Source organism: Larimichthys crocea, chromosome XXI (assembly GCF_000972845.2).
Source record: "Larimichthys crocea isolate SSNF chromosome XXI, L_crocea_2.0, whole genome shotgun sequence".
In the NCBI taxonomy this organism is placed as follows: Eukaryota; Metazoa; Chordata; class Actinopteri; family Sciaenidae; genus Larimichthys; species Larimichthys crocea.
Window position 1 is genome coordinate 14,483,724 of NC_040031.1, and position 21,439 is coordinate 14,505,162.

Genomic DNA, 21,439 nt, shown 5'->3' on the forward strand with positions numbered 1-21,439 from the left:
TGTGGTTGTATTTCGGCTCATATGAGTTTCCTCTTGACATCACTGTCAACTCCTTCATTTGTACACTGTTGGGTGGCTTTGATGATAGTTTCAGTGTATCTCTTTTTTGTCAGTCGTATGATGATAATTAATAAAGAAAGCCTTCCATCATGTAGGAAGAAACCAAAAAACCACCACTCAATCACACTTGATGGCACTGTTGCCTTGTTTGTATACTGGATTTGATTTAAGCAATAAAACCTATTAAAATAAGCAAATAAAAAGAAAGATTCTATCATACTTCTCCTCTGAAATCTGTTTCTTATTTACAAAGTTTCAGGGGAAAGTTGTTTTCTTTTATTATTCAGAGGAGTCATTTATATGCAAAACACACAAGACCATAAAACAGTGATAGTATTCAGATCCTGTAACTTAAACATTAAAGAACTTTTAATTTAAAGTACAGTAATTATCAGAATGATATGGTAGTATTAGTAAGTAGTAAACATATGCTGAATGGCCCATTTGAGAATTACATTACATTCATTATGTAGCTGCATTATTACTACTGGTGCATTAGTATTTCAGCAGCAATTAAATGTTGGAGCCGGTCAATGTGAAGCAATTAATATTTTCATGGCACTATAATAATGAATCATAGTTTATGATAGTTCGTAAAAACCTTTATCAGCTAAATAATACATATCTCAAAGTTCATTACTTGAGTAATACTACAGTACACTGTTACACACTGATGAAGTTTAAACTACTATTTACTGCTTTGATATTACATTGAAAATACTTAAACTTAGACGACTTTGATAAAGAGGGATGTTAAAAAATTCTCACTGTCGCAAAACAATTTCAAAATATTTTTTTATTGTTGAAAATGGCAACACAGTACATTTAAAAATTCAAATAATTTGGTAAAATCCAAAGATTCCCAAAATAAAACATTTATTGATGTCAGATGGAAAACTCTGTACCACGGTGGAATGGTGTCTGCATGACGGAGCTGAATATGTTACTGTATCAGTAGTAAAGGTGACATTTGTCCAGACTTGACTTACAGAGGAATCCACAAGTAGGAAATAAAAATTTCAACAACAATGAAAAAATAAAGCTGCATAATTATCTTTAACTTAGTCCTTTTAACAAAATAATTAAACACTCATGCGAAACAATGTACCTGCAAACTGTCTAAAATAATACAGTGAGTAATGACATCAAACTTGTATTCCTATTTTTGAAGCATCTTTTCTCTTTTAACGGCTATGATGGACTCAGTCAACCTAGTCAAACAATGGCACTGCCTATATGTTTGTAAAATGAAGTCATGCCATCAATATGACCAAGGATATCAACGTAAAGGACATAAAATGTTTAAAAAAAAACAGGTCAAGGCACTGTGGCTCTGAGGCAGCACTGTGTTATAAGGAATGACATGTTGATATGACAGTTAATCATTCACTCTTGATAACCGAGTGCAGGAAGACTTATTAGAGCAACTGAGTGCGTAATTAAGAGTAACTGCAGTTTGAACAACTTGAGGTTAGGGATGATGCTCTGAAATATAAACTTAAGACAGTTTATGGGCAATGCGTGAAATCAAACCTCATAGTTTGCTAAATAATACAGTTTAGAAACAATTTATTCTTTCCAGATTATGATCCAAGTCGTCAAAACGAGGAAGAAAAGTCACTTTTTGTGTCTGTTGTGTCTGTCAGATCTCTCATTGTTTTTTTCCCATCCCTTGCCTGATATGTTGTAGCCACTCCTTTAACATCTGAAAGCTTGGTCGAGCAGCAGGATCAAGGTTCCAGCACTGTTTCATGATGTTATACACCACTTCAGGACAGCCATCTGGACAGTCCATCTTGTATCCCTTCTCCACCCGAGGCACAACGTCTTTTAATGGCTGCAGAACAGAAAAAATGGTTGGTGGTAAGGATTTTGATAGAACGTAGCTAAAATCCAGGGAGATCTGTATTACATGAAGGACGATTTGAAGCAAGATGTGCTAAATAAATGTGAACTATGTGCTAAATAAATCAAATCAAATCAAATCAAAGATATGTGCACATTAAAGAGTATATCCAGTACTTCTTCTTAATAGAAAGCTCAGGACTTAATTTCCTAGTCTTTTTTTAACCTGTATGTAGACTACCTCAAATAACATATGTACAACAGGCGGTGCATATGGTACATTCTTATGTTCTATAAAAATCACATCCCATACCCTAAGTGTACCCTTAAGCAGACTACACATTGGTAAAAAAGTAACTGTAAATGCCCTGCTACCTCTTTAATATTTATTTTTTCCAAAAAGAAAATAATACTTACAATTCTTGGGTAAGGCACTCGACCAAACGAATAAATCTCCCAAAGCAAAATACCGTAGCTCCAAACATCTGACTTGGTGGAAAATTTCTATGGATTAGGAAAAAAACATACGTGTAAGTTTGTTTCAATCAGTCAGATTTTAGGCACACTACCACAACGTGGTTAACAGTTCTTGTAAACAACAGTGCACCTTTTCTCTGAGAGCCTCTGGGGATGTCCACTTTACAGGCAGCTTTGCAGTATCCTGAGTGGAGGAAGCCTCCTTGGTCAGACCGAAATCACTGACTTTGGCCATGTTGTCTTCTGACACAAGAACGTTGCGGGCTGCTAAGTCTCGGTGGACAAAGTTATTGACCTCCAGGTATGCCATGGCTTCACAGACGTTTCTGTAAAAGTGCAAGTAAAGTGAAGAACCTGAAGGACATTTCTCTTCAAATTCCCTTCATACAAAAAAACATCAATTTTAAAGAGCACTGTGAAGTTCTTACAGATAATAATGGTTTTGTCCTTATGTATCATCATATCTTAAAGAACTCTTACTACCCCTCTAGAACGATACGCTCTCAGAATGCAGGGTTCCTATAGTCTCCAAATGTAGACTGGGAGTCGGGAAGCCGACACGGTCAACACTTTTAAGAGTAGACTTAAGACTTTCCTTTTTGATAGAGCTTATAGTTAGGGCTGACTCAGGTCACCCCTTGCTGCTATAGGACTAGACTGCCGGGGGACTGGTTTCGACTCGTTTCTACTGGTTTCGACTCCAGCATGTCCACGCTGCTCCTTCTTTTGCAATATTAATCCCACTACACATTTGTATCTCTTCCTTCTACAGTGGCTAAAATAAGGCTTCACACCTGATCTCATATGCACGCAGGCAGAGCACAATGTACAAACAATTTGGGGACCAGCTCATCAAATCATTGCTCCGCAGCACCCCTAGTTGTAAAAAGGTCTACTTTTATTACAGTATAAATGTAGATGTTGTAGACAACTGTGTAATACATACAGTGTAAAACTAAGGAGAGCATCTCCACCAAGTACTGTCCGACCTCTGGAACGCAAGTAGTCAACCAAGCAGCCCTGAAAGAAAGAAACAAACATGTGACATCTTACTCAAAGTCTTCTGGATGCTGACAAATGATTAGGAAGACAGTCTGATACTTACTTTGGCCATGTACTCTGTAACTATAAAAAGACTTCCATTCTCCTCAACAATCACTCCAAGTAGCTGCACCAGGTTTTCATGCCGTAGTTGCCTGAGGAAGGCGAGGAGCACACACATGTTTGGTTTAAATGTTACTTGTTTACTAATGTTTAGGAAAAAAAAATACAAATATGTAATTTTTCTTACGTCATGACAGAAGCCTCTGCAATAAAGGCTTGTGCTGTAGCATCGTTCTTTATGCACTTCACAGCTACTTTAGTCCCTCTGTAGTCTCCCACCATGACATCTGGAATGATCACAAACAATAACATTGAACATCAAGATGAGCGTAGCCAATTTTACCTGTGTGAACCTGAGAGCTACTTGCCTCCAAACTCTCCCTTTCCAATAACCTGCAGCAGCTTGAGGTCCTTTCTGTTCATCGACCAGCCACCTGCCATTTAAAGAGGGAACAACATGCAGCTTAAACATAACAGGTCTGTACACGCTTCACAAACAAGAAAGACTGTGACATAACTGAGCCTTACCCCTGGAAAACTCATCCTGAGCAGCCACCGTCCCCTCCTCCAGCTTTGGCTTTATTAGTCTGGTGCACAGGCCATCTGCATCTTTGGTGTAGTGCTACAAACAGAGCAAAACCAAAAAATGAAATTAAAATAAAGTAGGAATGCCAGCATTAAAACACTTTAAGGGATGTGCAAAGGTTGTTTATAGCCTTATAAAAGCAAAGACATTTTTACTAGAGCACACAAAAACACTGGAATCACATCATTGACTAAATGACTATTCATGCACCCTCCACCTGGACAAGTCGGGTTTTTCTAGAGGGGCTGACGGATCCAGCTGTGGGTTGACTTTTTTTTTTTTTCCTTTTGATTTCCTGTTATTTTGCCCGCTTGTAAACTCACACGTTAACTGGCAGCTCTCAGTTCAACTTAACGCACACAACCGTAACCACTGTTTTAACATTAACAGCGTTTCAATAAAAATGCACATGTCAAAAAAACATTAAAGTTTAAAACCCAGCGAGCAGTGCTTCAGAATGACCAATAGAGGGCTGCATAGTCAAATCAGCAAAACATATAAAGGACTGACAAGTTTTGCCTTAAACAGCTCATACTAAGTTACTCATACTCGTCGGTTTCACCCCGTGTGATATATACAGTATGCTTCTGTTCATAATAAGCATTTCACAGAAGAAAGGAGTCATTTTGAGAGTAAAAGGTCTCTGTTTCTCTGAGTGAAAGAACTCTGAACCTCAGAATACGGTTACTCTTCCTCTTTGACACTTCCTGTTCATTATTTGTTCCAGGAACTGTATGTGGTCTATGCGGTAGCACAGAGACGTGGGGACTGTGAAACAGGAAAATACCAAATACATACAGTAGACACAAGCTCTACACGAGCATCACCATGTTATATTTATAAAACAAAAACTAATTTTATGTATTACCTCAACCAGCTGCATGAGGTTTTCAAAGTACCACTCGTCATCGATTGTGAGCTTGCCGTTGTGATAGATGATGCGGTAGTGCTCCACCTTGCCATCACAGCTTACACACAGGGTGTAGTCGCCGGGGAAGTTGGTGCTTTCTCGTACCAAGTACAGGCCTGTTTCAGGGGGGTAAAGCAACCGCTCTGCCTGATCCCGCGTTATCTTCCCATGAAACCATCTGAGAGTGGAAGAAGCAGAGAGGTTACAATGCGCCCAAAAAATAGAGACCACCGCAACTCCAATCTTATTACTGTGAATTAAAAAACACTTGAAATATAACCCCGGACTATATAATTTAATGTTCAGTTCAGTTCAGAGATATTGATTTTTATGATCATGTTAGCACAGTGTTTTTATTATATTAGTATTACATTATATTATTATAGTGTTTTGTTTTGAACATTTTGTTCGTGCCAAGGAGAGACTAATTATGTATGCAATACAGTTCAGCAGTACTGCAAACTGCAGCCTCCAAAATCCTCTAAATTAGTAATAATCAGGTTAGCAAAAAGTCATATTTGTTTCAGCCAGTTATACCTGATAAACTAACAACTGAGTGAATATTTACATTTTACAGTCTCTTTTCTGTTGTCACGCACTCTGAAACTCATTTGTTTTAAAAAAAATAAAGTACTTTATTCGTAACACGTAATATTATTACAGATATTTAAATTTTACAATTTGCCTCACATTATGAAACTTATGCTCCCTATGCAAAAAGAAAGAGACAGCAGTGACCTTAACGTTGTCCATTCTATCTGTCATTTCTATAAATTCTTCTATCTTCTATTGTTGCAAATGTTTTTGTTCTTAAAAGTTGCTCCAAGTGCAAGTTTTTTTTCAGTCTAATGTGCTAAATTTATGATGTTTCCTACCTATTCCACATTTGTGTAGTCAATAAAATAAACCTCTTTTCTGTGCATTAAATGTGATCATTTGTTAGTCCTACTTTTTCTATTACCCACTGATAATTTAAATGTAGGTAATTTGATTCACTTTAATAATATACTTCTTGCCAGGTATGTTTGCTTATAGGCTTTTGTTGATTACTTGGTACCTGATCTTATTGCTCTGTGTGTATGCATGTGTATATATGTGCAGGCGTATTGTCATTCATTGTATGAAATGCTTGATGAATTTCACTTGACTGAAACCTAGATATTAAATAAATTTACTTTAGTGTTGACACTATGCAAGAGCTGATTTTCTTTATTATTATTATTTTGTCCTCCTCCTGTCTGTCAAAAATCCTGGACTCACTCGTCAAAAATCAGCTGAAGATATTATTTTCCATTTCCTACATCAGTCTGATCTGATGCACATTGTTACATCGTGTCAACGTTTAGTTTTAGTCCCTTATTTTTACATGTATATCCTCTGTCTACAGATGAAAGGATACCTCTGACTGTTCAAAGAGTTATTTATCAGTCAAACCGACGTCTGTGTGTGAAAGCATATCATGCCGGTTAATAAGGAAATACCGCTGGGATCCATTTTGTGCCTGTGATGCTGATTATTTTCCATTAGCCTTTGAAAACTGTTTCCCTTCTGTTGTGTAACACACCCAAGTTATTATTAACCTTAAATAGGCTTCTAATGCAAATAAACAAATACTCTCCTGGAGATATAGATTACAGACATTTGCATATCAACCATGACATGTTTTATAATAGACAGGCTCACAGACTATAAAGTAAATTCATTTGCATCTGGCTCCATTAAGGAAGTTACATTTAAATATCACACAGAAAAACCTTAAAGGACAGCTGAGACAAAGGTGTTTTCACAGGAACAGGAGCAGCTGTAGTTGTAAGAAGACGTTTGCTGAAGCAGTTTTTTCTTTTCTGTTCTGTGTTGCTGGGACACGATATTTTACAAACATAATGCCATAACTGCCCCAAATTAGAGGATCGCCTTTAACCATTCAACTCTAACATTTATCACTGGTGATATTCACAATCATAAAAAACTGCATTTTTTACATGAAGATCAGTTTGCATTTCTTGAAATGTGTCTGTTCTTTTAGTATTATTTTTCAGCAGGTCGGAAGCTCAGCCACACTATTTGTTTGTGCAAAAAAGACATTATTGAACATACATACATATATATACTCTGATGATTTATGATCAATGCTGGGTATTAAATATTCCTGACAGCTATATTTAGTCATTTTATACTTGATATTACCTATCTTTATATGCTTTTTGTCACTGGTTGTTGGTATAGGTAGGTTTGTCTTCATGAAGTCACCCGAGACATAATTTTGTGATCAAGAGCTCTATAAATAAACCTGTCATTCATTTACATGTGCACATGCATGAGTACAGAAACATGTCACGTGGTCAAAAACATTTGAGATTTCTTTTCTGCCTGTGATAGAAAAGAAACAACAGGAAACTGCGCAGAGCTGGAAACAGACACAAATGCACTGCAATTACAACACAGCTCGCCTCGACTGTGGTCTCCATTGACATAACTACAGCATCACTGCCTCGACAAGTAGGGCATCTGCCTACAGTAACCACAGGGCCATAGGAAGAGGGCAAAAAATGAGCTATTTTAGCCCTCTTTGCAGACAACACATAGAACTGCTGTGGTTGCACCCTTTAAGATACCAATCTCAGCTTTAAACCATCATCAGTTCGTAGCTGAAATGTTTTTTTACTTAGACATCTGTCATGGTGGAGGTGTCATATATGTGTTTCAGCTTGACTTGTTTGAGTGCCGATATCATGTTTGTTTTGTTCCTCATCACTTGCACCTAATACAACATTTAAGTTTTGGAGCTGTGCGCACCTGATACTCCTCAGCAAACGTTAGAGATATAGATAGTATAAACCCAATCCTGTTTACTTTGAAAATGAAAGATGACACCGGGAATCAGAGCTAAATACACCGTAATAATCTGTGTACTCACGGCATTAGACTCAGCTTCCCTCCGGTTTTCACACCTTCCCTTTTCTGAACATAGTTGGCTGGAATTGTTCCCTCAGAGCCTGCAGCATTTTTCGCTTTGTACCAGTTTGGATCCTGGAACACAAAATGTCAGACATTATTTCATATCTACAATCAGCAAGTGTCAATGTCAAATTCACACGTTGCATAAGAACTCAAAAGCAAAACGTTATCTTCATAGGAATATAAATCAGACTGAAAAAGGCAGCATATGAAACATACCTTTGTGACGACAATAATAGTCAATACATCTCCTTTGTTAAAGGGCAAGTCCTGTTCTGATGTGCCCTTGAAGTTGTACCTGGCCACACACTCTGTGCCCTGTGGCCATGGAGTCTACGGGAACATAGGCAAATCATCCATTAGTAAACACATTTAATATCTTTTACTCATCAGACATGTCTTGTCGGGTGTCTGAGTTCTTACCTGGATCTCTGTCATGTTGAGGTGGTTCAGTCCTCTTATAGGAGATGCTTTCTAGCTGCTATCATTAGAGCTGGTAAACACACACACACCTACAGTACCTAAGAAGGGAAACAGCAAAGAGATATTTACGTCACTTTAAACACATTCTAGATATGAATTTGTAGTTTTGTTGTGCAGCAGGCCACATTTATTCAAAGTATAGTCAACCATTATCAGAACACTGTAGAGTCAGATCAAACAGTGCTAGTAAAAATAACTCACTGACACAGAAAGCAGAACTAACAAGTCGTCTTTTTTTAAATCTCACTTTCACAACTGGGGCAGAAATGTTCCATGACGCAGGGTGATAGTATGCACATGAAGACAAAGTTTCAATGTGTTGATGGACTAATGACACAAATTAAAAACTCAGAAATGAACTATGCCATATATGTTGGAATAATATTCTATCTGATCAAAAAGAAGAATAATACTGAATCCTTTATACTTTGTATTCTATATGGTAACCTGGTTCATTTTGACCAAAAATGGACACACTCTCCAGCTAAGCCTCTATGACTGGGCCTTGTAGGAATCAAGATAGCTCTCTTCGACGCTGGAATGCAAACTTGTGGTGAGATCTGACCAGGCCTGAGGGACACATCCAGCCCAGTGCTTCTTTACATCTATAAAGCAGCCAATGCAACCGTAACCTTAGGCCTGAGTCACCCGGGGCTGTGTTTCCATGATACATCCACAACAAATTACAGCAGAGGTGTTCTAGTGAAATGATCGGCTGTGGATTAAGTCATGCTCCCCCCTGCCCCCCACACTTCCTCTCTTCCTGTATCAGTTCCCATGGACAAGTCAGCGTGCTCACTGGTCAGAGCTCAGGGAAAATCCTGGCTCAGATAGATCCGTCATTTTACATGAGGTCACATCCTCATGCATTCATCATGTCCATTACTATGACACTGACTTCCCATATGACAGATTTAGAATACTCCGACATCGTGGTGGGGCTCTTAAAAATATGAATGATACAACAGATACTTTCTACTTGAAAACACAATCTGACATGTCCTCTACAGTATGTCACACCTTTGACTAAATGACCAGTCACTTCACTGACACCAAATGTGAGACTAAAAATTCTCATGGGTCGCAGAGAGGACTGTCATCACATGTGCCAGATGTCGTCCCCAGTGGAGCACTGCAGCTGTCTTTCTTTGTATCGAGCGACAAAACTATCTGGACACATTTCCCACGCCCATCAACCCAGGAAGGATACCCCCATTTTGCCTCTGCTCATCCCAGCCCATCTTTTCTACATTACACTTTGACATTTCACACTGTTCGGAGGTTCATAACAGGAAGAGAAGATTTAGAGCTTACACCCATGCAAACGGGTCTTTGGGCTCACAGTGAAGAAAACCAAACTACTTTCTTCAGATGACTTCTCAGGTCGTGGGTTTAAACTGCCCAAAAAGCTGGAAGATAAATGAGTTATGTATTTTTTTTTCTCACGTCGTTATTCATCTTTTTGCTACTCCTTTGCTAATCCTTCTAGGATATCCCAACCACCAGGTTGGAAATTACCACGCATTTACTCAAGTACACTTCTGAGTTACTGTTATGCTACTTGATTATTTTATTCCACTACATTTATTCGGTGCCTGTGGTTACTTTGACACAGATTTTAAGAGCATATAATGAGCATATGCAATACAATGCATTGTGACACAGCAAGTAAACAGTCTAAAAAAAAAGTAAAAAGTAAAATTAGCTTGACCACAGCTAGTTACAACTTAAAAATATAGTTGACATGTTACTGCACCAACAATAATAATATAATGTTTAAAAATGTAACAAATACAGAGCCCATGTTGGCTTTGTAGTATTAATAGTTTTACTTAGTAGTTTGCTTTCAGTATTGCTTCTTCCACCACTGATGAAAAGACAGTTTCACAGATGTTTACAATGACCCTGACTGTTTGCACCATATCACATTGTAATCCAGTTGTGTAATGTGATGAGGTAATCTAATCTAATCAACAGTTGTCGGGACTCTAAATCACAAAAGTCGATATGATAGAGGTAAAGTTAGGGGATCACCACACAGCAGGATTATTATTATTATATATTTTTTTGTGGACCATGAATGTTGGTACAAAATTTCACAGTAATCCATAAAATAAAGCTGTGACACTAACCCTGTAGTAGGTGAGTGTAGGTAAGAAATTCAATGTCTTCTCTGAAATCTAAAAATAAAATGTTTTAATTTGAGGAAGGAAGTCATGCACATGATTCTTTGCAACAGATTGTGTATGTGTCTTTGGTGAAAGTGATCTCACCAAGTGAGGAATGGATCAACGGGGCCAAGGCTGACACACAACAGCACTTTTTAATACATCTTTTTTGGGACAGTGAATGCATCTCAGCAGCAGGCCACCAGCAGCTGATTGAATGGGACAGAACTCAGTCTGTCATGGTGTCACGCTGCCGTTTCCAGAGAGCTCTACATGGAAGCTGTTGCTCATTTCAAGAAGTGGACAAGGCTGTCTTTGTGAATTGGGCAAGTTTCTACCGACCCCTGGGCTTCTAATGACCCCTGTCTCATTGAAAAGTCCATCATCATCAGTGTGTCCAGAGAGCAGCTTAAATGACAGCAATTCTTCAGTTCTGCAGATATTTTGTGGCCGTAACCGTTGTAATATCGAGTACAATCATCTTTGTATCCACTGCTCTGTTGAGAAATGTGCTTTAAACACAGGTAACAAATAACCTAACGATGCCATGACAGAGGTGTTGTCTGCTACAGCCAAAGCAATGCATGACAAAGCCGACTGAAAGCAACAGGAATCCAGCAAACTCATTGACTGAACCTGAATGGAGTCAGGAAAGCGCACAAATGTACCCACTATTTAACAAGTAGCTAATAAATAGGGGCCATGCCTCTTCATACAAAGCACATACAGCTAGTACAAGTCCAATTTTTCATAGTCTTGGCATCCATACCAATCCTATTCAAAACCAAAGCAGTTCTTGCTTTGTGCAAGTCAATTGTAGTTCAAGCTGTACAAATCAGTGGTAACCTGACTGCACAAAGCAAGACAGGACAGGAATGTAGAAATGTCTTCTTTGGCCTTGTTTAAATCTGCCACTCCCTCGTCTCATCTGCAGACATTTGAGGTGAATATGTTGATCATGCTCGGTGTTGCAAAAGCAGCTGTGACGTGAGGAGAGCTGGAGGTCCTGTGAACGGGCTTGGCACTCAAAAAATGTGCTAGTCTGTAATGTTACTTTGAAGAATAACAAGGCAACCTTCAAACAGACGTCCTCATTGGTGTAAAGAAACTTGCAGTACTTATGGTACTGTACTGTAAGTGTCATTTTGAGATACTTCAGTATTTCCATTTTATGATACTTCTACTCCCCAACATTTCAGAGGGAATTATTGTACTTTTACTGAACTACATTCATTTGACAGCTTAGGTTATGAGGTACATTTCAGATTAACATTTTAACATTTAAAAAAAATTATAACAGGCTCATAAAACAAAATGATTTATCTTTAACAACGTCTCGTTAAAGATTGAATCTGGAGCTTTAATTCTCTTTGGCTTGTGGTTAAAGGAATGTCTGTCCAGGACCTTTTGTCACATTTCAGTTATCTATGAGTTGTTATCAGTTCAAGAGACATTTCCCCCCACAAACATTAGTGAAAAGGCCAGAATATGAATACAAATGTGTGTGTCGGAACTTTGTTTCTTCTTTCATGTGGCAACAATAAGCTCACTACCCCTCTGAAAGGATTGTGTCCACTGGATGAAACTATCTAACAGTAAATAAACTGGTTAAAACATCGATGCATAAGTATTAATAACAACAACATAATATGTAATAACATATAATTTATCCTGAGTTGATATAACTTTCTTTTTGATATTTTAGGTTTTTTACTGATAATACTTATGTGCTTTTATTAAGTAGGACTTTAAGTGCAGGAGAAATATTTTTAGATTAAAGTATTGGTACTATACTATATACTATATATATATGAATATATATATATATTTGTACCAAAAAAGCCCCAACATAGTTTTACATCTCCTCCCTAACACTTCTTTTTCTAGTTCAAGTAAGAACAAGACATTTTGTCTTGTGGCCAACCACAGGTAACAGATTGGGGCCTCCAGTGTTGGCCATGCAGAGAGCATGGCTGTGACATCACAAGTCTTGTTGGCCTGTTGAAGTGTGCTCTCTGCATAAGGGCTGCATTTCTCCACTGATTGATCATTTTGATTGTTTCATGCACCTAGATCTACTACAGAATAATTAAAATTTTTAATCTCATTTTGTACAACAACGTTTAAGCGAAGGATTGTTCTTCCACCTTCCATCATTGGCTATTGAGCATCAATGTGTGTTATTAACTGTGTGCATCCCTCTTCTATGTGCAGCAGTGGCGGGGGGTCTCTGTAACCTGGCCCTCATCCTGACCCTCCAGCCTCAGGATGCTCTGTGGCTGCTTTGATGTCGCTGCCCTGTTATCATCACCATTACAGCATCAGGTTGGCAGAGCTAAGTGCAGAGAGAGGGGAACAATGATATTTGTCCATATCCACTGAGCTTTCATCTGGCAGGAATACAAACCAACACACTGAGCGGTGTGAAATGGGGTATGGTTCGAAAAAGAAAGGGCGTATGCCAACGGTTCACACAGCTTGAGCTGACAGCCTGCAGATGCTGTTGAGGAGGAAATCAGCTCTGCCTCCGGGGCAACAGCTGGACTGCAGTAGCACTGCTCAGTGAAACAACTGTCTGTAGGATGTAACAGCGGAAGCACGAGTACGAGGGCCTGCAGTACAGGCCGTCATTGTGTCACTTTAATGAGGCTCTTAAGCACAAGGCACAGAGGCAGATACACAACAGTGTACACCTAAAATAGTGTCTGCTTTACCAGAAGTAAACACAGAACTTGAAGCTTTAAAACGAGGCTGCTTTACAGCAACAGGAAGAGAGAAATCAATGATTGTTTGTCTGGGGGGGGAAATCCCTTTTCATTTGGAATCCAAAAATGACAGGCACTTTGCATTTTACTCCTGCCCAAAGTTCAAACGACACAAAGAAGGTCTGACATGTTTGACATTTTGGGTAATAATGATAAACTCATCGAAAGAACACAGTGCAAGGGGAAGCTGCTGTGCCTGAGCAGTGGACGGACACTTCCGTGCTATGCACATCATGCAGTGCAATGCAATACAGCTCTGCTGATGCAGCCATGCATGGAACATTACAGTTCAGCAGCTTTGCTTTGGTGTGGTTTCATGAGCTCTCTTCACCTTGTTTCCCGAGCTTAATGCTTCTTTACAGTTTTGCCACACTCTGAAAAGAGAATCATGTGCCAACACCGAAATGTCCTCTTTTTTTTTTCTTCTTCAAAAACTTGCTGACCTTTGAGGGAATTCCTGTCTCAGCCGGGGCGGCATCACCCTGAAACAGACCCCGGAGGTCCTCAGTTCCTCTCTCTCTCTGACAAATACAGCTTTCAGTGAGCTTTTGTTTTCACTTTGGCAAATGATTTTAAATGCATTTGTGGCTCATCCAAATTTTTGATTGATTATTTCCTGAATATGACTAAAGACTAAATGAAGGAAAGCAATATCAAACTGAGAGGCATTACACTCTGCAAGCAACACAGTTCTGCAAGTACAGGCAGTTTCTTTGCATAGAAAAACTACAAAGACCCTGGGCTCTGTAGTAGCTTAGGCATGCTCACCATATGCAACCAGCAGATCATTATGATCATTATCTACACCACAATCTATGTTATGAGAGAGAAATGTGGAGAGCTGCATGATGCAACTGCTGCACCCCAAGTCAGAGGAAGTGGCAAAAGTCTAAAGGGGGAGGATGTTAAAAAGGCCACGTATGTCAAAAATATATTAATATTTTTTGCTTAGCTGCAAATAACTTTGAGCTGCATTATTATTACTGTCACATAAAATGGAGTATAGATTATTGTGGACGTGCCACTTGTCACAGCCTCCTAAACATCAACGCTCTCTGATAGTGCTGTCAGTCACTGTAATATATTACCAGGTTTCAGTGGATCTATGAGGCGTTTTCAATTTCAAAATAAAAGTCTTACTTGTTTGCAGGCAAATCCGAGAGTTTTCAGACAATAACAGGTGACACAGCTACTGTCCGACGTCCCTTCTCATCTGAGCAGACAGCAGACTAACTCCCATTCAAGGAAAAAACAAACAAAACAAAACAACAACCCGACAGGCGCAAAAACACATCAAGTCCTGATGAGGAAGTGAAATCTGTCTCAGGTGACTTCAGCAGTCCAAAAGTACTTCAATAAAACCAGCCAGGTCTGTTGTCGGTGCGTCTCCTGTCAACATCATACGGCAAAGGAGAAAAAAAAGGCTTTAAGTGATTTAAAAGTTAACTTTTCTAGGAGCGTGTCACTGCTCGACGCTTCTTACGTGGGGAAAAAAAAAGTAAAGTGAGTCAGAAAAACGAGACGACTCGACTGGATAGGAAGAAAAAAAATGCAGCGATGAAATAAATGTACTAATTTGAGTGAACTTCGGGCTGTCCCACTCCTTTAACCCGTCAGAAACGTTCAAGTTTTTTTTTTTTTTTTTGCCCCACCTTGATTTTGCAGTGCACATGCGCGTTAATGGTGACAAAAATGGTTCAGAGTCGATCTGAGTGAAGTTAGTGAAGAAATAAAAAAAGGAGTCTTCAAAGGAAAGGCAATAGTGTTTTGTTTATTATTTTAATCTGCAGACATGACACAAGAAAGAGGACTGGACTGCATTTTTTTTTCTCGATGGTGAACTTCGCTTACAGAAGGAAATAGTGGTCCCGTCCTGTCTAGACAAAACCTCCCACTGATTATTATTTAATCTGTTGTTAAATGATGATCTACAGACTGACCTCACATGGTCATAAACATCAAGTGCGGATCTGAGAATCTGAAACATGTAAACTAATTCTCAAGAAGCATAACCTGCGCTCAAACAATCTCACATTCAACCTCTCCTGCAAACAAACAAACAACAACAAAAAGGAGCCAGATGTGTTTTTTTTTTCTGGCTGTTCACATTTTGCAGAGAAATAACACCATTCTTTAAAGGAAATAGTATCCGGTACATACAACAAGGAAGGAAGGAGCCGCCTTTGAGTGTGGCTTCATGGGCCCTCTGGCGGCCAGAAGAGAAACTAAACTCGTCTTACGTTCACATTCAGTAACGCTGGCTGGTGTTTCCAAAGCCAGACTTGTCTCAACAGATGAGACATAACACATCAGGCCGGAGGAATGTTGGAGAAAGGACAAAACCTCTGTGCATAAAAGCCATTTTCACTGAATCATCGCCTGAACTCTGTGCAGTCTGACGTGCACAGATACAAACAAACACAACGCAACAATCTGTAATCCTCCTGAGACAAGTTTGTGCCGAGCCAAAAACCCAGATCTGTAACCTCTGCCTGATTCAAGTCAGCTTTTTCTATGACTAAGATTTTTAAGACAAGTCGACATGCACGATATGCATGTGGAGTAAAGATTAGAAAACAAAATACAACCGCCTCTGTTCTGGATACATTTCAAATGACTGCTATACTTGTTGAGGAACAAGCAGCAGATCTGTCGGTTCCTACAACCCCTCTATCAAGGCCTCGAGAAGCACAAAACTTAGTTTCATGGTTAATACAACTAATTATTGACACAAAGAAGCGTACTCCACAACATCAGGAAAGAAAAACCCATAAACTATTTCTGCTCATGGAGACCAAATCTAATTGGTTCAAACTGGGTACTATAGTGCAGCATGTTGATTGACGATAAAAAGCATTTGAATCCCTCCCACACACACACAGAGCATTTAGACTTTCAGAAATGCTACTTGTTTTGTAAACCAACACAACTTTTATCAAAAAATAAAAAACTCTTGACATTTGAACCCGCAAGATCAAAACTGAATCATGGTTTGAATCTTAAAAAGGACCATACCAGTGGTTTTTTAGCTTATTTATTACAAATCACTTTCACTTTACATCACTGCTAACCATCTGCAAACCATATTTTGTCTTGCCGGCATCTGTTCCCTTATATTCATTTCCATAAAACATAAAAATCTAATAGGACACTCTTGAAACTTTAGTCCATCACAGAAAAAGTCATTGATGCATTTGTTTTTTTTGTCAGTGTAAAACAGTGCAAACTTCTGAAATCTGTGGTTAAACTACGTTACAGACTTGATGTTCGCTGTGATGGATTACGTGACATATTTAAAGAGTCTGCTAACGGATTTTTATACTCTACAGCAAGTTTTGGAAACCAATAGAAAAATATCAAAAATGTAAAACTGTGGTCTGCATTTTAAAAACAGATCAGCAGAGATGTTAAAGGATTTGTAGTTAAGGAACTGAAACTTGCCAACACTCTGGTATGGTCCTTTCAACTAGTGCAATAGAGAGCCAACGTGAAACCAGAACTTTCAGGTTCTTTTTGAGAAGTCATTCAGAATATCACTTGACTTCTTGTAACACTCGTACTAAAAACTTGGAACTAAGCGTTCATTAACAGTGTGTTTTGAAGCATCTGCACAGGTTTTAATTTTAATGGAAGCTGTAGTTTTTTCTGAGCTAACGTAGTAAGGGTTTCGATTTCTTACAGCAACCGCTGTAGTGGCCAAATTGTCTGTATGGACAGAAAACCGCAGAAACATGTTTCATTGAGAAAGTTTAGCCTCGACATGATGTCATGACTTCAGCTCTCTATTGTACCAGCGTTTTAATGACAAACCTTTTTTTAAATCACCTCTACAAGATAAGATTTCTTGAGGTTTTTGCATGCTGTGTCATCTTCTCAAAGCCCTTATCATCACAGCCTAATTCACCACTTTAACACAACTTCTCATATTGGGATTCTCTCCAGTAGCTGCCCTGTTTTAAACAGTTTGAAACCCAGCACTACTCACAGAAATGACAAATATTCCACATAGATGTAATTTCTATCTTAATAAAACTTCATAGAACAGTTACTGAGTGCTGCAGAAGATGACAGGCTATACACACAGCCAATAGCAATGGGAACACCAATATACCTTAAGATGGATTTCTTTTATCTTATTCAGATTAATGGAATAACATCACACTTGAATGTATTATATGGTGGATCTCTGTTTATTCACCCGGTGGCTTTGGAATGAGATTATGGTGACATTAAGAAAGTCAGAGATTGTCCTATTCAATTTGAAACTGAACACTATGGGATTTTGATTTGGACCCATCAGCTATACTCTTGTTCCCACCTTGTAATATTATGTAAATACAATGTTAGCTCCAGAACTGCTGAAGCCTCTCAAGGGCAACACATTTAGTTTTTCTATAAAGCTCTTCCCTAAATTACCCTGCACTTAGTTCTTGGAGAACAAATGTAAGACACAATGGTCCATCAGTATGAGGGATGAGTTCTGTTCACATGTTGATGGGTTAGAAACTCTCAGCTGAAGCTCTGGGATATACAGTAAGGCGCCAAAACCCAAATGGTCATGGAGGGTGAAGAATTCAATCTGTCGTGGTGACCATTAGTCACATTATGCAGAGTGCAAGGGGATGACAAATTTGCAGCCAAAAGGAGAAAGGTACTTGATTCCCACTTCCTGGAACACCTGGCGAGGAATACCTATGTCACACAGGTAAACCCTGCCAGCCCCCTCAGCTAGAGGAAGGGGGAGGCAAAGAGAGAGGGACCACTTGGCCTCCACTGCCTGGCCCTGTCCACTACCGGGAGGGTCTATGCTGAGCACTGGCGCTCGGTTCTGGTTAGCCCAGTCTGCAGCTGCTCTGTACCAAGGCTGATCCATCAGGAATGTGTTCTCGTGGCAATCCAGGCAGTTAATGATTAGATCCACTGGAGTGTCTGGAAGGTCTGCAGGGTCAGAAAGAAAAATCTCAAAGCATATTGTTTGACCTGACCACCATAAATGCAAAATGTGGGGAAAAACCCAGTGAAAAATATATTAGAAAAAAAGTATTAGAAACACATGCCCACCTTTGATACTTGACACCTGTTTGCCACCGGTCTTATTGAAGAGCGTGAGCTCACTGGTGACCGAGTCGAGCATCTTGACAAAATTGGGCAGAAATAGGATGACCTCCACTTCATGATTGGCCAGGTGACGACCACAACTGATGCCCTGAGCTCCCTGAACATGAGGGCCACACAGCAAAGCCACTGTGGGACGTTGGTGTAAATTTTTCGGAGTGAATCTGGAAGGAACACGAAAACGTTAAGTTGCCTTCCTTAAATCTGTGCTGTCCGAACACATAATGCCAGCATACAAACAATAACATTATGTGTTTGTGTATTTTATCCTGAAGGTATGCTTCAGTAACCTCACAACCTCACAATGCGTATGACAAATACAAATGTGAGTAGTGCTGGATCATCCTTGCATGACATTTCGATCCACGGTATGGGAGCATTACAGTTTCCTGGTTAATTTCTTAAACTACATAACAACATTTTTCGATTGAAGCTGGGTATTATCTATGGAAACACAAAAATGTCATGGCAAACACACACACACACCCCTATGTGTAGCAGGTTTTAGGTTCCTGGGCATCAGAGAAACTATTATGGACATCCCACATCTCCACCCTGATAAAGCCCTGAAATTGTTTTTAAGGAATCTCATGACCGCAAAATTCCTGTGCGAATTTCTTGTTAACTTTTAAAGAAGAGCAATTAGAGCAACAGAATCACCTAAATGTCAATTGGTGGAAAGGAATAAGCTAATGTTTGCTTTTTCTTTTTTTAAATAAATTACAAATTTTTGTATTTAATTTTTTTTTACATTTTTTTGTTTTCCCTGCTCAAAAACATACTGAACGAGGACGACATGGTACAAGGTACCCACCTGTTGGGCCCACCCAGCAGTGTAAGTGCCATCTGACTGGCACACACTCCAGTCATCTCAAGTCTTCGCTCCAGTGAGAGACCATGACGCTCAGCGATTGACAACAGACGCTTGTGGAGTTCATAGGATATACTGGGTACAACAAGCCCAGAGTCTGTATGGGAGAAAAAGACAACAATATGAAACAGCCCATGCCCTGACTAGATAGATAAATCCCAAATTCATGGCTACTCCTAATAATATCAAAAACGTACCAGTGCAGTACTCTTTGGCCCCTGGCTGCGGTACAGTAATCTGTCTGTACACAATAGGTTTGGCTTCCAGGATGTTTTCATCATGGCGGTACCGTGAGGGTGTCTGCTCTTGAGGCGTCCCGCGTGACCTCGCACCGTTACGGCGTTCCGATATGTCGATTTCTGAGAAAACTGCCGCTTTGTCAAAAAGAGCCAAGTTTCCTTCAAAATCAAAGTCTGTATCCAGCCCGTCGTCCATGCCATCCCCAAAACACTCATCATCTCGGTGCTTCATCTGACCGTTCTTCACCCCGTTCTTTTTCGGTGTCACTTGGTTCACCCCTCGACTACTAGACGACCCTGATATGGGGAAAAAAACAAAGTAAATATCAATATACTAACAACAAATGTTTTTTTTTTTTTATATTGATGTACTACATTGCACTCACAGGAGTTGTGTCTTCGACGAAATGCTTTCGGCTGGCCGGGTACATCCAGGTGACGTTCTCCGTAGCTTTTCGAGCAGTGCTGAGGAGAGTTTAGTTTGTCCACAGACCTGGGATCAGACTTTGGGACTGCAACTGGAGCACTCTTTGTAGAGCTGTTCCTCGCATTGCCATTTCTGATATCTAAAATCTTCAGCTCCTTTATATCAATGGCACTGAGGGGAAAAAATGAAATGAAATACTAACAATTAGACACACAACTCGCCAAACTAGGAGGGAAACAACCAGAGTAACGACTTAATACAGGGTTCCCGCACCTTTTTCATGAACAAATACAAGCACTTTTCAAGCACCTTCAAGCACCAGTTTTTCCATTTTTCCAGCACCTTTAAATAGGTAGCCTACTGTGTTTGCCATGATGGTCATGGGAAGCGCAGCGGTGCCACTGTATGGCATAATAATATGGGTCTAATTAGCATTATTTCATATGGTGGTAGATTGACTGTTTTGATTTTTAACTATTTGTGAATTGGCTTGTATTCTCAGCTTGTGAGCGGTGTATTGTGTAACTACCATAGCGCAATAACAGTGACAAATAGACATCACACAAATTTCAAGCATTTTCAAGCACTTCACAAAAAATTCAAGCATTTTCACAACCTTGAAAACACTGAATTGAGATTCAAGCATTTTCAAGGAATTCAAGCACCCGTGGGAACCCTGTTAATATGAGGTTTTACCTGAATGTGACCTCGGGGACGGGGCACTTGACTCCGTTGTGGAAAGGTTGTCTTAGGGAGATGGTCTGGCTGGACTGGTCCACAGACACCACCTCTCCTTGATAGACTCCCAGTGTTGGCCCACAGTTAATTGACACCAAACTACCCAACCAATCCGCAGCCATGTCTGCACACAGATAAACAACACAGCGTCTCTGTAAGCTGTTAAAATTAAGAAGCTTTGAGGCGGCGGAGCAACTACAAACAACAACTACAAACAACAACTTGCTGGACGTTAGCGGACAGTTGAGCTAACTAACGGTAGCATCGGCCTGTTGTCCGGCTAAGTTGCTAACAGCGCTAATTTCAAAAATTATTTTTAAAAAACTCGCTGTTAAAGTGTTGTACCTTCACGGAATGAATGCGACGCACAGTCTTCTGTGTTAAGTGCTAAAAAAAAAAAAAAAAAAAAAAACGAGAACTATCTTTTTCTTTTAAACTGTTTTGCTTTCAGCTTCTTGAATCAAACGCCGCCGCCGCTGCTGCTGCTGCTAGCTCCTGGATGATGACTTCCGGTTTCCAATATAAGAGATTTCTTTCAAAATAAGAGCTTAACCGTTAACGCTTCAACTTTGTGTAAACAAACAAAATCTGTTTATGTTTATTGTGTATATTTTTTGTTTCGTTGCCTATAACAATTTGAGTATTTAGCAATTAGAAGTAAATTGATTAATTTTATTATAAATAATAAAACCA

At 39.4% G+C, this 21,439-nt stretch overlaps 2 protein-coding genes across 2 annotated transcripts; both read right to left on the reverse strand.

The window, feature by feature from the left end:
* Positions 1–841: 841 nt before the first annotated feature.
* Positions 842–14,977, reverse strand: LOC104940607 (tyrosine-protein kinase CSK-like). The gene is made up of 13 exons (XM_019260907.2): positions 14,497–14,977; positions 8,364–8,461; positions 8,160–8,273; positions 7,900–8,012; positions 4,941–5,160; positions 4,015–4,108; positions 3,855–3,920; positions 3,674–3,773; positions 3,488–3,578; positions 3,329–3,402; positions 2,513–2,708; positions 2,323–2,409; positions 842–1,897 (listed from the first exon to the last, which is right to left on the reverse strand). The coding sequence occupies exons 2-13, from the start codon at positions 8,376–8,378 to the stop codon at positions 1,712–1,714; spliced, it is 1,356 nt and encodes a 451-aa protein (XP_019116452.1). The 5' UTR covers positions 8,379–8,461; positions 14,497–14,977; the 3' UTR covers positions 842–1,711.
* A 130-nt stretch (positions 14,978–15,107) lies between these two features.
* edc3 (enhancer of mRNA decapping 3 homolog (S. cerevisiae)) lies at positions 15,108–21,250 on the reverse strand. The gene is made up of 7 exons (XM_027272703.1): positions 21,092–21,250; positions 20,705–20,870; positions 19,968–20,179; positions 19,540–19,878; positions 19,286–19,439; positions 18,418–18,635; positions 15,108–18,294 (listed from the first exon to the last, which is right to left on the reverse strand). The coding sequence occupies exons 2-7, from the start codon at positions 20,866–20,868 to the stop codon at positions 17,960–17,962; spliced, it is 1,422 nt and encodes a 473-aa protein (XP_027128504.1). The 5' UTR covers positions 20,869–20,870; positions 21,092–21,250; the 3' UTR covers positions 15,108–17,959.
* Positions 21,251–21,439: the final 189 nt, after the last annotated feature.

Coding starts and splice junctions, on each gene's coding strand:
- edc3 (XM_027272703.1), bottom strand. CDS start 20,868: ATGGCTGCGGATTGGTTGGGTAGTTTGGTGTCAATTAACTGTGGGCCA. Junction 19,440..19,539: donor GGCCAAAGAGTACTGCACTG/GTACGTTTTTGA, acceptor TCTCCCATACAG/ACTCTGGGCTTGTTGTACCC. Junction 18,636..19,285: donor CTGCTGGGTGGGCCCAACAG/GTGGGTACCTTG, acceptor TGTTCCTTCCAG/ATTCACTCCGAAAAATTTAC.
- LOC104940607 (XM_019260907.2), bottom strand. Junction 4,109..4,940: donor ACCTCATGCAGCTGGTTGAG/GTAATACATAAA, acceptor CTCTGTTTGTAG/CACTACACCAAAGATGCAGA. Junction 3,579..3,673: donor GCAGAGGCTTCTGTCATGAC/GTAAGAAAAATT, acceptor CGCCTTCCTCAG/GCAACTACGGCATGAAAACC.